This window comes from Telmatherina bonti, assembly GCF_933228915.1.
Source record: "Telmatherina bonti genome assembly, chromosome: 3".
NCBI lineage: Eukaryota > Metazoa > Chordata > Actinopteri > Atheriniformes > Telmatherinidae > Telmatherina > Telmatherina bonti.
This window is the reverse complement of record NC_136621.1, coordinates 38,818,715-38,832,178: the sequence shown is the minus strand read 5'-3', so window position 1 is coordinate 38,832,178 and position 13,464 is coordinate 38,818,715. Positions and strand designations below refer to the sequence as shown.

The window sequence follows — 13,464 nt, the reverse complement described above, 5'->3', positions numbered from 1 at the left end:
GAGGAGAAAGCTGCAGCTTCAGCGTCCATTTCTCCTTCTGGAGCTTCTTCCATCTATGTTGATCCTGTTGTTTGGATGCTACGGTCACGCTGCCTTTCAAACGGCCTTTTCTGCTTTCTTGGCTGCTGTGTTTTTGTAAATGATAAAGCACCTTCTTATTCCATGGCGGTGCTTTTTGTCCCTTACAGCTACTGTAGTTTTGAGATGGCAGCCTGTCATGTCTTCCCTACCAGCTCACCTGTCCTATGTATAAAGAAATGTAAAATTCTTTGCTTATGAGAAGGTGTGAAGTTATTAGTGGAGGTCATAATTATAACACATACACATACAGTAAACAGCAGATAAATGTTACACAATGTCCCTTTAACATCTTTCTCTTGATGAAATGTGCTGCAGAATTTATGATGATAAACAAAACAGTGTTCTAGCTCCATTCTCATGAAAAGCATCCATTATTCATCTTCCTGTCATTGTTTCTTACCTTCTTCTGGTCCCTCCACCGCTGCCCCAGTTTAATATCCAGACGGTTGGCGGCTGTTGCCCACTGCTGTGTGAGGCGGCGGATTCTGCGTTTCATGAAGCTGAGGGACTCTTTTCCACCCCCGATCTGGTCCAGCAGTACGGAGAGGTCTGTGCGAAAGGCAGCCTGGGAGGTGATGAAAAAGAAGGTAGACTGAAAAAGGTGAAGCAAAAACTGGATCGTGAACATCATAAAGTGAGAATGCAACTCCAGGTTTTTATCTTAAACAGTTTATTATCTGTAAACAGAAATTTATTTCCATAAATTTGTTAAATAAAGACTAACAATTTCCAAACACAAATGCAAAGAAATAATTTTTCTAGTTTTAATTTCTCAGTTCCAAGATATCTAAAAATACAAGGAAAATTCGACACTAGTAACATATTTGCAAAACAAAACACCATTCTTGTAGATTTTATAGTCAAATTTGTGACATGTGAAGGTGCCATGATTTGGTATAAAAGGAGTGTCCACAAAGAGACTCAATGAGTTGTAGTCTGACAGAGTTCCATCAACAGCTTTAGAAGGAAAACTAAAATCACGATTCAAGCTTAAAAAGAATGTGGATCCTTCACTATTTGACTTTGACTTTATTAAATCTCACAGCGGAGAAATTCACAAGTTACAGCAGCTCTTAGTTTGGAATAAAGGAAGCAATAGAAAAGTAATAAACATGCATCACAGCAATGAGTATAAATAAAAGTGTTAATAAAAACAACCTCAAGCTAGATACATATTTGCACTAAATATGAAAAAATATAACTGTACAGATGAGTTTTACAGTCGGACAGTAATGAGCATGAAGGACTTGCGGTAGCGCTACGTCCTACACTGAAGACGTCTCAGTCTGCTGCTGGAGGAGCTGCCCAGCCCCTCCACAGTCTGGTGCAGCGGGGGAGAGGTGGCGTCCATGATGGATGTAAATTTGGCTAACATCCTCCTCTACAGAGTCCAGTAGGCAGCCCAGGACAGAGCTGGCCTTTTCGACCAGCTTGTTAACTCTTCTCATTTCCCAGTCAGTGCAGCTCACTTCCCAGCAGACAACAGTGGAGAGGACAGCAGAAGCTATCAGTCATAAAATATCCTTAACAGCGGCTTGCAAAGTCCAAAGAACCATAGTCTCCTCAGAAATAATATTATGAAAAGATGAATGGATTCCAGAGAAATCCCAGTGGACAAATGATGCACATGATCTTTAAGTTCTCAGACAGAGGTCACAATAACCACTTGGACTCAGGAGCAGCACTGGCCGATGAGACAATCACAAAATGAGATTATTCCATAAATATGTCAATCCGCATGACAGTCAATCTCTCAGCAAACTCCAGTTCACCAGCTGAAGGAATTGCACCTTTAAGCTGGTTGATAACTGCCATGGAAACCCCAAAGTGGTAAAACTAAATAAATAATTATATGACAGAATGATAGCGAGCCACAAAGTTAGGGGTGAGCCTGAAACTGAACTTCCAAAACTATAAACGTAGCTCACAAGAAAGACGCCGCCATGTCAGCCATGTTGAGGTAAATGAATAACAGATTAATGCCGTGTGCAAAGGTTGATGTGAAAGCATGAATAAATCACCTGAAAAGGTGTCACTGCAGCGGGAAGCATGAAAATGTGCAACTGTGTGCACCAGCTCTCAAAGTCAAAGCTTCATTTTAGCATTTGTGGCAACCAACCCCAATAAAAACATTTAAAACAAAGGAATATGTTTATATTATGTTTTAGCAGAATATAATGTCTATATTTCCCGTCATATTGTCGAGCCGTTCTGTTGAAGACACTCAAAGTCGGTCATTAAGCTAGATATATCATGTGATGCTGTATTCTGTGAAGAACAATCCATAGATCCTTAGAGGTAAATGTGAAGAACCTCTCTGAGTTGACACTCTTCTGGGGTGGACAGAAAGATGCTAGAAATGTATTTAATGATTAGAGGAATTAACCATTCAGCTACTTTTAGGATTAAAAAAAAAAAAAAAAAGTTTTATATGACAGCTGTGAAGAAATATTCAGCATACAATCTTTGCACAAAATTGAGCATTTGTGATGGTATGAAGGTGTATTAGAGCCAACGGGGTGACGTGAAAGTATCACTGATGCAAAAGCGCTGCTTCTTTTTCTTTTAAACTTTGGTTCCAGGTGGGAAATTATTTCTCTGCTTTGAACCCACCCTAATCCTGGCAGACCAGAATCTGGTGCCCCGCGGGAGAAGTTGGGGTAATAAGGGCCTTGCCTCTGTAATCTTTTTTTTTTTTTTTTTTTTGTCTTATCTGCACAAGGCCAATCTTCGATCTACATGACTTTTTCCAACATGGCTGCATCGACACGCAGTGTGTGAGCTGGACTGTCATGCCTGCAGTCCAGATTGGCCTCCTATTGAAAATGTATGGTACCATATAGATGAATGGTTGGTTGGGTGGATTGATGGGTGGATGGATGGATTAATGGATTGATGCATGGGTGGATGGTTGATTGATTGATGGATGGATGAATGGATGGGTGGATGGACTGATGGGTAGATAGATGGGTGGATGGATTGATGGGTAGATAGATGGGTGGATGGATAGATGAATGGATGGATGGATGGATGAATGGATGGGTGGATGGACTGATGGGTAGATAGATGGGTGGATGGATAGATGGATGGATGGATGGATGGGTGGGTATGTGGGTGGATGCATTGATAGATAAACCATTTGGTATCATGATCCTGACCTCAGCAGACATGAAAGGGAAGTCTGAACGCAGCGCCACACATTTCTAACTATCACCATAAACAGTCAACATTTCTCGCCTCTGCAAACAAGCTAAGCTCAGCCGTTTGTGTGAGAAGATAATCTACAATTCAGCTATTTGGGTCACCGGCTTGGAAGGAGACATCAGTCTTCATCTAGACTGACATTCTGCTTTACCTACGGAAAATTTTACTGCTAACTGTTATTAAAATAAAAATGGAAGGTGAAAGCATGCATGCATGGATGCATTGAGCATGAAGCATATTTTAGAATATTTTAAACATTTATGATTTTATCTGGCATTCACAAACACTATAAATGGCTCAGAATGTAACTGGGCGACTACATTCAGTTTGTGTGTGCAGGAAAGACTTTCCTGCTTCTATAATTCAAAAATCCAAATCCACTGCACTTTATGAAGAGGATTTATGCAGAAAATCTATTAGTAAATATGAAAGCATGGGACAATTGGTTAGCCTTCTAGCTAGTATTAGTATGGATGTCATGTGTGACCCTGCAAACAGCTCACATTATGTGTTTGTGTATTAATTTGTGTGGAAGGATGGTTTTTAAATGCTCTTTGACCTCAAAGTCAATGAGAAGAGAACAAAGGAGGGGAGAGGATAATGATGGAGGATCAAGTCTGTATTAATTAACAGGGAGCAAACAGGCTCTGATGAAGGTTAACAATTATGTAGTCATGGGGCAGACTGATCGCCCTTCTATTACTGAACATAGTCAACAGAGGAGGGTCAGAACTCTTCCCTGTGATAACTCCAATAACTACCATCAACGTCAGTAAAGTAATGGGACCTCTTTTTGTATTTACATGTCACCTGATGTAACTTCAGGGGTCACATTACCTGTTCGTCTCAAATGAAGATGGTGCTGTGCAAAAACAGTAAGAATCACCTTGTTTGATTTTCTGGTTTCACTAATCAACTTAAAATCATGCTGCTGGTAGTAAACCAACCCAGGCTTCCCACTGGGGGTTCGAGGCCATCCATTCAATTCAACTTTATTTATATAGCTTTTCCTTCCTTTTAACAGGAAGGACACCTCCGGCAGAAGGCCAATGTTCGAAGCCAGCGTTTTTATCCCCAGTGGGGCAACTGGTTCCACAGCAATAGCAGATGACAACCAACGACAAGGCAACAATAAACAATAAAAATATCGTCCAAGCTTATTTCAAACCCGCCGAACACACAAAGGAAAGACTTTAAATCTGTTTGGCTTTGCCCGCAACACCACAAACCTGTAGCTTGAGGGAAGCAAGATAAAGCCATGAAGGGGATTGTTCCAGAACACAACGAGCCTTCGTAAGTGTCCTGGTCTTCGAAATGTCTTCCAGGTTGTCCAAAGAGGATCCCAGAACCTTCCTGCAAAGCTTGACAAAACCCTGAAGTTGATTTCTGGCTTTTATTGGCCCAGAAGCCCGTACCAGTGACAAACAACAGCGACAGGGATGCTACAAACCACATCAGAAGTGGTAGAGCTCTCGGATTGTCTCCAAAGAGTTTGATTGGTTATGATTTTGGAGGGAATTTTGAACTTTCTGAAGTGGTCTGTAACAGACAAGGCATCAAGGATGAAGACATAAGACAAGCGGGGTCCATCCTGCTTTAAAAACATGGAAACAGCCTGGTGAATCTCATCCACTGACGACGGACCTTGAGGTGGATCCAGATCAGTCAATGAAACCCTCGCTGATTGGTTGTAGAGCCACGCGACAGCGGCAAAAGTCTTGTAACTTTGTCACATTCTCCGTGTGCACGTCTATCTGAATGAAGGCAAAATTTCATTTAGAAGAATGTCATAATGATAAATCAAAATGTCAAGTGATCCAATGAGAGACGGATCCACTGCTGCAAAGTTACAATCTGAAGAGGAAATCTTCCCCCAGAAATCTCCCATTTTACTCACATTAGGCTGATGTTTGGGTCAAAGGTTAAACGGTGTCCCTTTAAAGACAAACCCAAAATCCACGATTGGTTTACATGATTTTTATGAAGAGAACTGCTTGTTGGGGAGGCTTGATGAGTGCTGTCTGATAGCTCAACCTGCTCCGGCATGCTGCGGTGTACTTCCGGAAAAAGCGAATCAGCTTTATGAAAATGCTTTGTGGTACAGGTTGCAGCTTTTTAATCAGGCATGACGGAAAAATCTGAGCATTAGCACGCAGTATGGATTTTATTAACATTTTTATTCATGCAACACAAACACAGGATTTCTGTTCTCACATGTTTTGTTTCCATATTGTCAGGATTATCGCATAATGTCACCTTTAGTGCTAAAACCATCGTTCGACTGGTTCAGTTCTGCACATTACTGTCAGAAAAACAGTTGATTTTACGCAAGTACCGCAGGGAAGCCTTATATTAAGTGTTGCTATCAGGTTGTATGTGAGCTGAATTGTTAGTGCCAACCCTGGGGTGGTGAGTTGAGCATAATCATTATTGGGTTTATTGATCATCCAGCAGCAGGCTGCTGGCAGCGTTCAGACAATGCAGAACTATTACCGTTAGTCTGTTTGACAAACCCGTGGTGGCATTTTACTGCGCTGCTCTCTGTTCGTGACATTCATATTTGTCAGTTCTGCCCTTACTTGTCTGTTGGGGGACTTTGCCTGCTGTGTGTGCTGCGTAGGGGGGCTGGTGTTATTCCTCCAGGTCAGCGGGGGACAGAACCACTCCACTTCACTCAGGTAGATCAGGAAGGAGCAGTCCGAGCCATCAACGCCGTAAAAGGCGTAGCAAGGATCTGACGTCCACCGTGCACGCATCCACTGAAGGATGAACAGAAAAGAAAGGTGCACAATTACATAAAAAAAAACCTTACAGATATTGTGAAGTTAATTGCAGTTCTTCAGTTTCTGTCAGTGTTTCCATGTCAGCAGATATTGTAGTATTATATATATGAGCTCTCACAGGATTTTTCTAGTTATTCCTGTTTTAACCAGACAGATGATGTACTGTAGTTAAAAATGTCAAACGTGTGGGTACTGCCACAACGCTATCGAAAGAAATCATGTTTGGTTCAATGCATTTGTGTCTGAATGAACTTTAAAATTCTTTGTATATATATATATATAAATATACAAAGAATTTTAAAGTTCATTCAGACACAAATGCATTGAACCAAACATGATTTCTTTCGATAGCGTTGTGGCAGTACCCACACGTTTGACATTTTTAACTACAGTACATCATCTGTCTGGTTAAAACAGGAATAACTAGAAAAATCCTGTGAGAGCTCAAATCTCCACCAAGCGGCTAATTTCCCATCAATGTTCTGGTCCTACATTCATATTATATGGATCCACTATCAGGTCCATCGATGACAGTGGGATGGCTGTATTACGGTATTTGTTGCATGTATGTTCTATTGCGGTGATGGAAAGTTGTTCCTGTTCTGGATGGTAGTATCCAGAAAGTTGTTCCTGTTCTGGATGGTAGTATCCAGAAAGTTGTTGGGATCCACATCTATCTTTGATATCCTAGAAAATCTGTTGGGAACTTCTCCTGGATTTTCTCACCATGTATTCTGGAGTTATATGCAGAAATACTGAAAATGATCCTGAAAATCTCACAATGAGGAAGAATCCTTCACAACATTCCTACATCCAGATGCTGATCCGGATCTTCCCAACATCTAATGAGTCTAAGTTGGACCAGGACCCAAATTCAGATTTTAACTAGACATGTGCTCTAACTCTGCTGTCAACAACGTGTTGAAAAAAAGTGCCAATTTCAAAGATTTGTCTTCATTTTGGTAAAAATCCCAAATTTATTTAATAAATATAAGCTTTCCATTTTTTATAATTGTTTGGCGGATCCCTGAAAATATGTTGCAACTCTAACGGCGGTCCAGACCCCCAGTTTGAGAAAGACTGGTTCAGTCAGCAGTCTGCAGCTGCCGTCACACTGAGGTGACATCTTTTTCATTTAATTTCCTTTTCATTGTGATAGAGGGTGCAACAAATACAGACACAGAGCAAAGACAACAAACAGAAAAGCACAGAAAGGCATGAACATGTTGCTTCGAGAGTAAAACTGTTCACACATGCAGTCTGTGCGCTCAGCGCTCGCAGGGATCGGCTGACAGGTGAGCGCTGACACTTGGAGTAAAGTTAAAAAACATTCTTGGAGAAAGAAAGATTCTGCAGAAGCTTGTTCTCTGTTGAACGTCTTTTTTCTGCTACAGCATAAAAATTACATTAAAAACAACTGGAGCTGGATGGATTTTCTCACTGATGGTTCTATGAAGGATTTCCACAACACAGCACGCAAGGAACACGTCAATCAAAAGTTAGAGTGTATAAGAACGCTGAAAAACCAGAAAGAAAGACAAAACTTACGTCTACTTTCCCCGGGCACTCTGGGAAGCGACTGTCTCTCGGTACTTCACACTGACTTGACGTCCCGTCCCGCACCGCTGGAAAGAGAAAAATGCGTAAAATGAACCGTTTCCAGGCCAAAGCATAAACAGTTTAAAGGGCTTTTGTACATTTGGGGAAGTTGCAACGTCCAGGATCATTGTTAAATGTGAAAATATTTTTATGAGCTTTTGCTTCTGTTGGGTTTAAAATGTGAAAAATCTCCTTTTGTTTCCTCAGCGAAAGCTTATCCTGTCCTCCCTTCATGGTGTCATGGTTTGGAGGTGATGCTGTGGACCCAAACTGTAGAGACGGGAGCCAGGGACGAGGACAAGACATTTTAATAAAAAACAACAACAAAAAAACTCCCTTAAATTCCCAAAACAGGTTGACCAGCAAACAAACTGAGACATGAAGCTAAGAAAATGAACCAGTACACAGAAACACATACAGACAGAAAGAGAACAAGAAACAGGTGGAATGACTTAATGGAGTTCAGGTGAATCTAATGATGGGAAAGCAAAACAGGAAACAAGACAAAAGGGAACTAAACAGGGAAAACTCCAAAATAAAGCCAGAATCCAGAACTAAAGAGACAAAATCGCTTTATTTCGGCCTGGTTTCCTCATCAGATCCTGGTGACATTTCCAGTTTATTTACTTTGACGTCTGCCTGCACTGGGGTTGCCATTCGCTACTGTTTTCCATCGATTGTGACTTTATCACCAGATCCTAAACCCCGGTGTCTGCTCCATTTCTGCACCTGAGCCGGCTGAAGCAGAGGAACTTCCTGGGAGTGGGGCTGAGTCCTCATTAGTTCTCCCTGCTTGTCCCACTATTTCAAGCTCAAACTGTATAAAGAAACATGTGTAGCCGACCACCTCCAGTAGGTTTCTCCCTCGCTATCTGGCACACTCATATAAGTCAAACCGGTCGTGAGATTCCAAATATAATTTTCATATATTGCACATCCGTATTATAAACCATTAACTGATGTAGAACTGAATCCAGCCGCCCACTACATGGTCTGGCCTCTTGTTTCCATGGTTACAAAGTTTCTGGAGGATAAAACTACCTACGGATTCTAAAGTGAAACTTTCTTGTATTGCAAGGCGAGTCCGGTCCAAACTGGAGTAGGAATCTGACGTCTTTCACGTCATCTTGCACTTGCACATTCAGACCCTGTTTAACCTGCAAATGGCACAACGATGGTGGACCTTCATGTAACGTTTCTGCAGCTGCATGTTTATAATTCACCTGGTCTGTTGAAACAAACCCTGGTAGAACACTGAAGTCCCATACGCCAGATAACTAGCAGTTAGCATGCAACACGTCTGCTGTTGTGTTTATCAGGAGGCAGTGCACACCTGGGTGAGTCTTTCTTGTGATTCTGCCGTTGTGCACATGCAGGTTTTTATCAAATACACAAAGGAAAAGTTCTCTGTTTTGCTTACAAACGTTGTGGTGTAAATTAACCTTAGCGTGTGGATGTGTGTGCAAGACCAGAAGAGGGAGGGGGCATGGGGTGAGGCACGACCGTGGAGAAGGGAACTACTCCCCGCAGGAAGACGTGCTGCCCTGATGGTGGCAGGAATAATAATAATAATAATAATAATAATAATAATAATAATAATAATAACAATAATAAATAATAGTAATGATATATATATATATATATATATAAATAAAAATTAATAATAATAATTAGTAATATATGTAAAATAAAATAATAATAATAATAATAATAGTAATAATAAGTTATTTTTATTATTATCATTATTATTAATAATAATAGTAATGATAATAATTTGCCTTTATATTCATGTAAACATAGAATAATAATTGTCAGGTGAGAGAAACATCATCTCTCCAGTGAAAAGCAGCATATGATGCAAAATCTTTTATATTTAATTTTATTTATATTTTTTTTTCCCTGAACATAATAATTCAGACTTTATGTCACCAGATGTGTGTGATGTTGTAAATCCCCGCCGTCTCCCTGGTTACGGGACCGCAGCCTGCCTACGGTGCTGCAGTGCGCACGACTCGGCGGCCCATCCCGATGTCGGGGTTACACCGCCGAATATGTCCACTCACTTAAGCTGCACTCACTGCATTAATTGCTCCACTGACTGAGTTAACTGCTCCTCTGCTGCTGATGTCAGAAGAAGAAGGGATGAAAGTGACAGGAAAAGAGAGACATTGTACCAACAACTTTGCCTGCTCTCTGATTCTGTCTGTTTCCATTTGCCTAATGAAAAAACAACATTTTTCTCCATCAGTCTTCCCGAAGGCTTCACTCCTCTGACTGAAAACACACACACACACACACACACACACACACACACACACACACACACACACACACACACGCAATGCCAACAAATATGATTACAACAGCAACAATTGAAAACGTGGTCATTAAAGTTGATAAAGGTCTGACTCCTGTCCCCTCCAGCCATTACCCAGAAGCCTCCGAGGGAAGGAACTCTCTAATCACATCCCTCTGTTTACATCATAAACATGGCTGACCATGAGATGAATGATCATAATAAAATGTGCCAGCAGTATGTTAGCTAATCTGTGATAAGAGCAAGAAGCGATGCTTTCATCACGGCGGGTGTCGTTGTCCCCGCAGAAACAATAAGAGATGTAGGCTTCATTTATTCACTAATAAAGAGGAAATATAAGCGAGAAGAATCAGAGGAAAAATGCTGTTTAGGTTTAGATTAGCAACGTGAAAAAGCAGCGTCGGACCAGCTGAAGTCTGCTCATCGGATCTGAAAAGCTGCTTTTAACCCGACGCCTGTAATGATGGCTTACTGTGGCCCGGAGACGTAGAAGAATTGGTTTGTATCGGTGAAGAAATCGTTTGGAAAACATCTGCGACTGTGTGTGAGTCTCTTTCTGTGTTGCTTTCCTCTGTTCTGCTGTGGAAACATCTGCAGCAGATGTTTGTGTCCAACTCAAGCTGACAGCTTTGCCAGAGTCCAGCTGTGCCAAACATGGCAAATAACTAAATCTTTTTTCCTTTTTCTACCGGCATTTGCTTTAAACCCAGTGGCTTTTACAGCCCAGTATGCAGCACTGGTTGGTAACGCTTATTACCCAGTTCCACAAATGCAACACCATCTATACTGGATATGTGTACTGGCTAACGGGAAAACTGATATGAGAAGTTTGGCGAATACGATAATAACAATGTCATTATAGCCTTGATATTTACCAACCACAATATCTAACTTTTTTTTTTACTACAAATGACCGCTCATTTATTGATTTTATTTGCGTATCGCTGACGTCACTGACGTTACGTGCTTTGGAAGTGATAGACGTGCATAACTCTCTGCCTGTTGGCCGAAAGTCTTCATCTCCTTTCCATTATAGTGAATTAATCAGAACTTGTTACAATCTGATCGTACATGCACGTTGAGACTATAAAGTTAAATTAAGTCATTCCTTAATCTGTTGTTGTTTCCATTTGTTTCAATCTGTTTACCTTCCATTATATCTGATATGTGTATGTGCTAAACACGTTAGCAGCGCCTTGTGTGAAGGGGGGCTAAGGCAAACGGCTATTAGTCGCAACTTGCGCCCCTTGGCAAGCGGAGCGAGGTATGCTGTAAATGTCTATGTAATGTAAATTGTGTATGGAAGTATTAAGCCTGTTAATAAAATTTTCCTGAAATATTTCGTGGAAATTTGAGTACTGATTTATGATTTAACTTGTAATACTGAAGTGAGGTTTATACATTTCATTTTCTGTGTCGGGAACTTAATTTCATATCTCAGTTTTGTCTATTATTTTAATTTACAAACAATAAGCAAATGTATTTTCCCTTGTTTTATTTTGTTTGATAATTTTCACGGTGCTTTAGATACAATGCTGGCAGTGTCCGGAAAGTTCCAGCATCCTCAGATGTGAACAATAAAATGCTGCACCCGTCAGAAACTCTCTTCTCCTTTTATTGCTGTCAAGGGCTGCAACACTGACGATTAAGATGATTGAATTCTGTACGAAATGAAAGCTAACATTAGCAGCGTTAGCAGCATTAGCAGCATTAGCAGTGTTAGCAGCGTTAGCAGCATTAGCAGCGTTAGCAACGTTAGCTTTCCGCCGCTGTTTCTGAACTCGTAGATGGTCCTTTTCAGATGAAATTGCTGGTGTTAAATGAGTTGATGTGGCGTCTCCTTCACATTGCTTTGGATTTACAACTATTGCTTTCTGAGGATCCTCTTTTGGCTCTGTGAAAAATAACCACAACGCTAACATTGTTTCCTGAGTTAAACAGCCCACAATGCTGTGCCTCATTACTATCATGCCACATGGTCAAGACAAAAAACACACAGCCCCCTTCATGTCCTGACACATATATAAGAGCAGGAAAATGGCCAAAGATAAACATCTGTTCTTCTTATCGACTGGACCGATACAGATATGTAAAAAAAAGGACAAACATCTGCTGATATTGGTATTGACACTGATTGTTGAACACTCACACGTGCACGCCCACAAAGCGCTCATCTTCCCATCTGCTTCCTACTAAATGTTGCTGATGACTCTCTGTAGGTGTGTTTAATAACGGTTGGTATTGTAATTGTTATTTTATTAATTCATTTACTTTTTTTACTTTTCTTTTTCTTTTTTTTATCAGTTTTTGAATATTGTCACTATCCTACTTTTGTCTTGTTGTATTTTTCCAGTACTTTATATTGTTTTGCAAATACTGTAACTTTAGCAGCTTAGACACGCCTTTCTTTTCTCTCTCTCTTTCTCATTTCCTCTTTTTTTTCCTCTTTCCCTGCCAGGTCCAGCTCGGCCAAATCAAGACTGACGATGATTGCAAAATGATGAAAGGAAGAAAAAAAAAAATAAAAAAAAAATTGTTATCATAATAATAAAAATATTCAGATTATCAAGGGCAGCTATATACATGAGATGTCTCCCTTGACAGAGCAAATCTGTCTGGCAAAAATATGGCACGCAGATTGCTGTTCTGTCTGCTGAGATGCTGGACAGGACAGGTAAAAAAACAAAAAACAAAAAGGTATTGACACTGATATGTCGTGAATTATTAGTTAAGGCCCAGACAGACAGTTTCCTCTGTTTCCTGCTTTGGATACACATGCAACACACTGCTAAATAAAAAACACCTGAAGAAGACGCAGAAGACGTTCAGAACAGCAAAAAACTTGGTTTTCGTCAGTTTTTGGGTGGTTGTACATGACTTTACAGCGGTGTATTACTGATACCAACCAGTGTCACAACGGGGAGGTGAGCTGAAGTATGGCAACATAAGAGACGTTGAAGACCACAAAGTATGACAGCATCCCTGTACATGTACGTAAAGGATCATAAATGGACACTGGCAGATTGTCAGGCTGTTATCATTGTTTTTAATGTGCAGATCCTTCCTGACTACTACATACTTTTTTATTGATGGATTTCTTGCCCACAACAAAAACCTGTTTCTATTTTAGATGCACTTAATTTCTCTTAGAAAGTCGTGAGAGGTAAAGAGATCGGATAGCTTGTCATCACTCACAGTACTGTTGATCAGTCGATAAAGACAGAGTCGGGAAGGTGGCATTTACTTTCGCATTCAGTAACAAAAGTTGTGTTAAAGGAAGCAAACATTTCTTAAAATAAAATAAAATAAAATAAAATGAAATGAAAAAAAAAGGGTTTCGTGTTTCATGATATCATCTTAAAAAGATTCCTGAGCAGTGAATACAACGTCAGACACACAACACACATTAAAATCTGTCTATCTGGCAAAGTAAGGAGGATAGGTTGCAGAAGTTTTGTCACTTAGGGACTCAAATTACTG

General features: G+C 40.4%; 1 protein-coding gene across 1 annotated transcript in view; it reads right to left on the bottom strand.

The window, feature by feature from the left end:
• The window catches only part of LOC306774979 (alpha-1,6-mannosylglycoprotein 6-beta-N-acetylglucosaminyltransferase B-like), a gene marked incomplete at both ends in the record, with an annotated part of 197,786 nt that overhangs the window by 92,097 nt on the left and 92,225 nt on the right, over positions 1 to 13,464 (bottom strand). Inside the window, 3 exons of the mRNA XM_079265180.1 lie at positions 482 to 646; positions 5,865 to 6,044; positions 7,617 to 7,693. Of these exons, the coding sequence (XP_079121306.1) occupies positions 482 to 646; positions 5,865 to 6,044; positions 7,617 to 7,693 (422 nt within the window). The remainder of the gene's footprint in view (positions 1 to 481; positions 647 to 5,864; positions 6,045 to 7,616; positions 7,694 to 13,464) is intronic.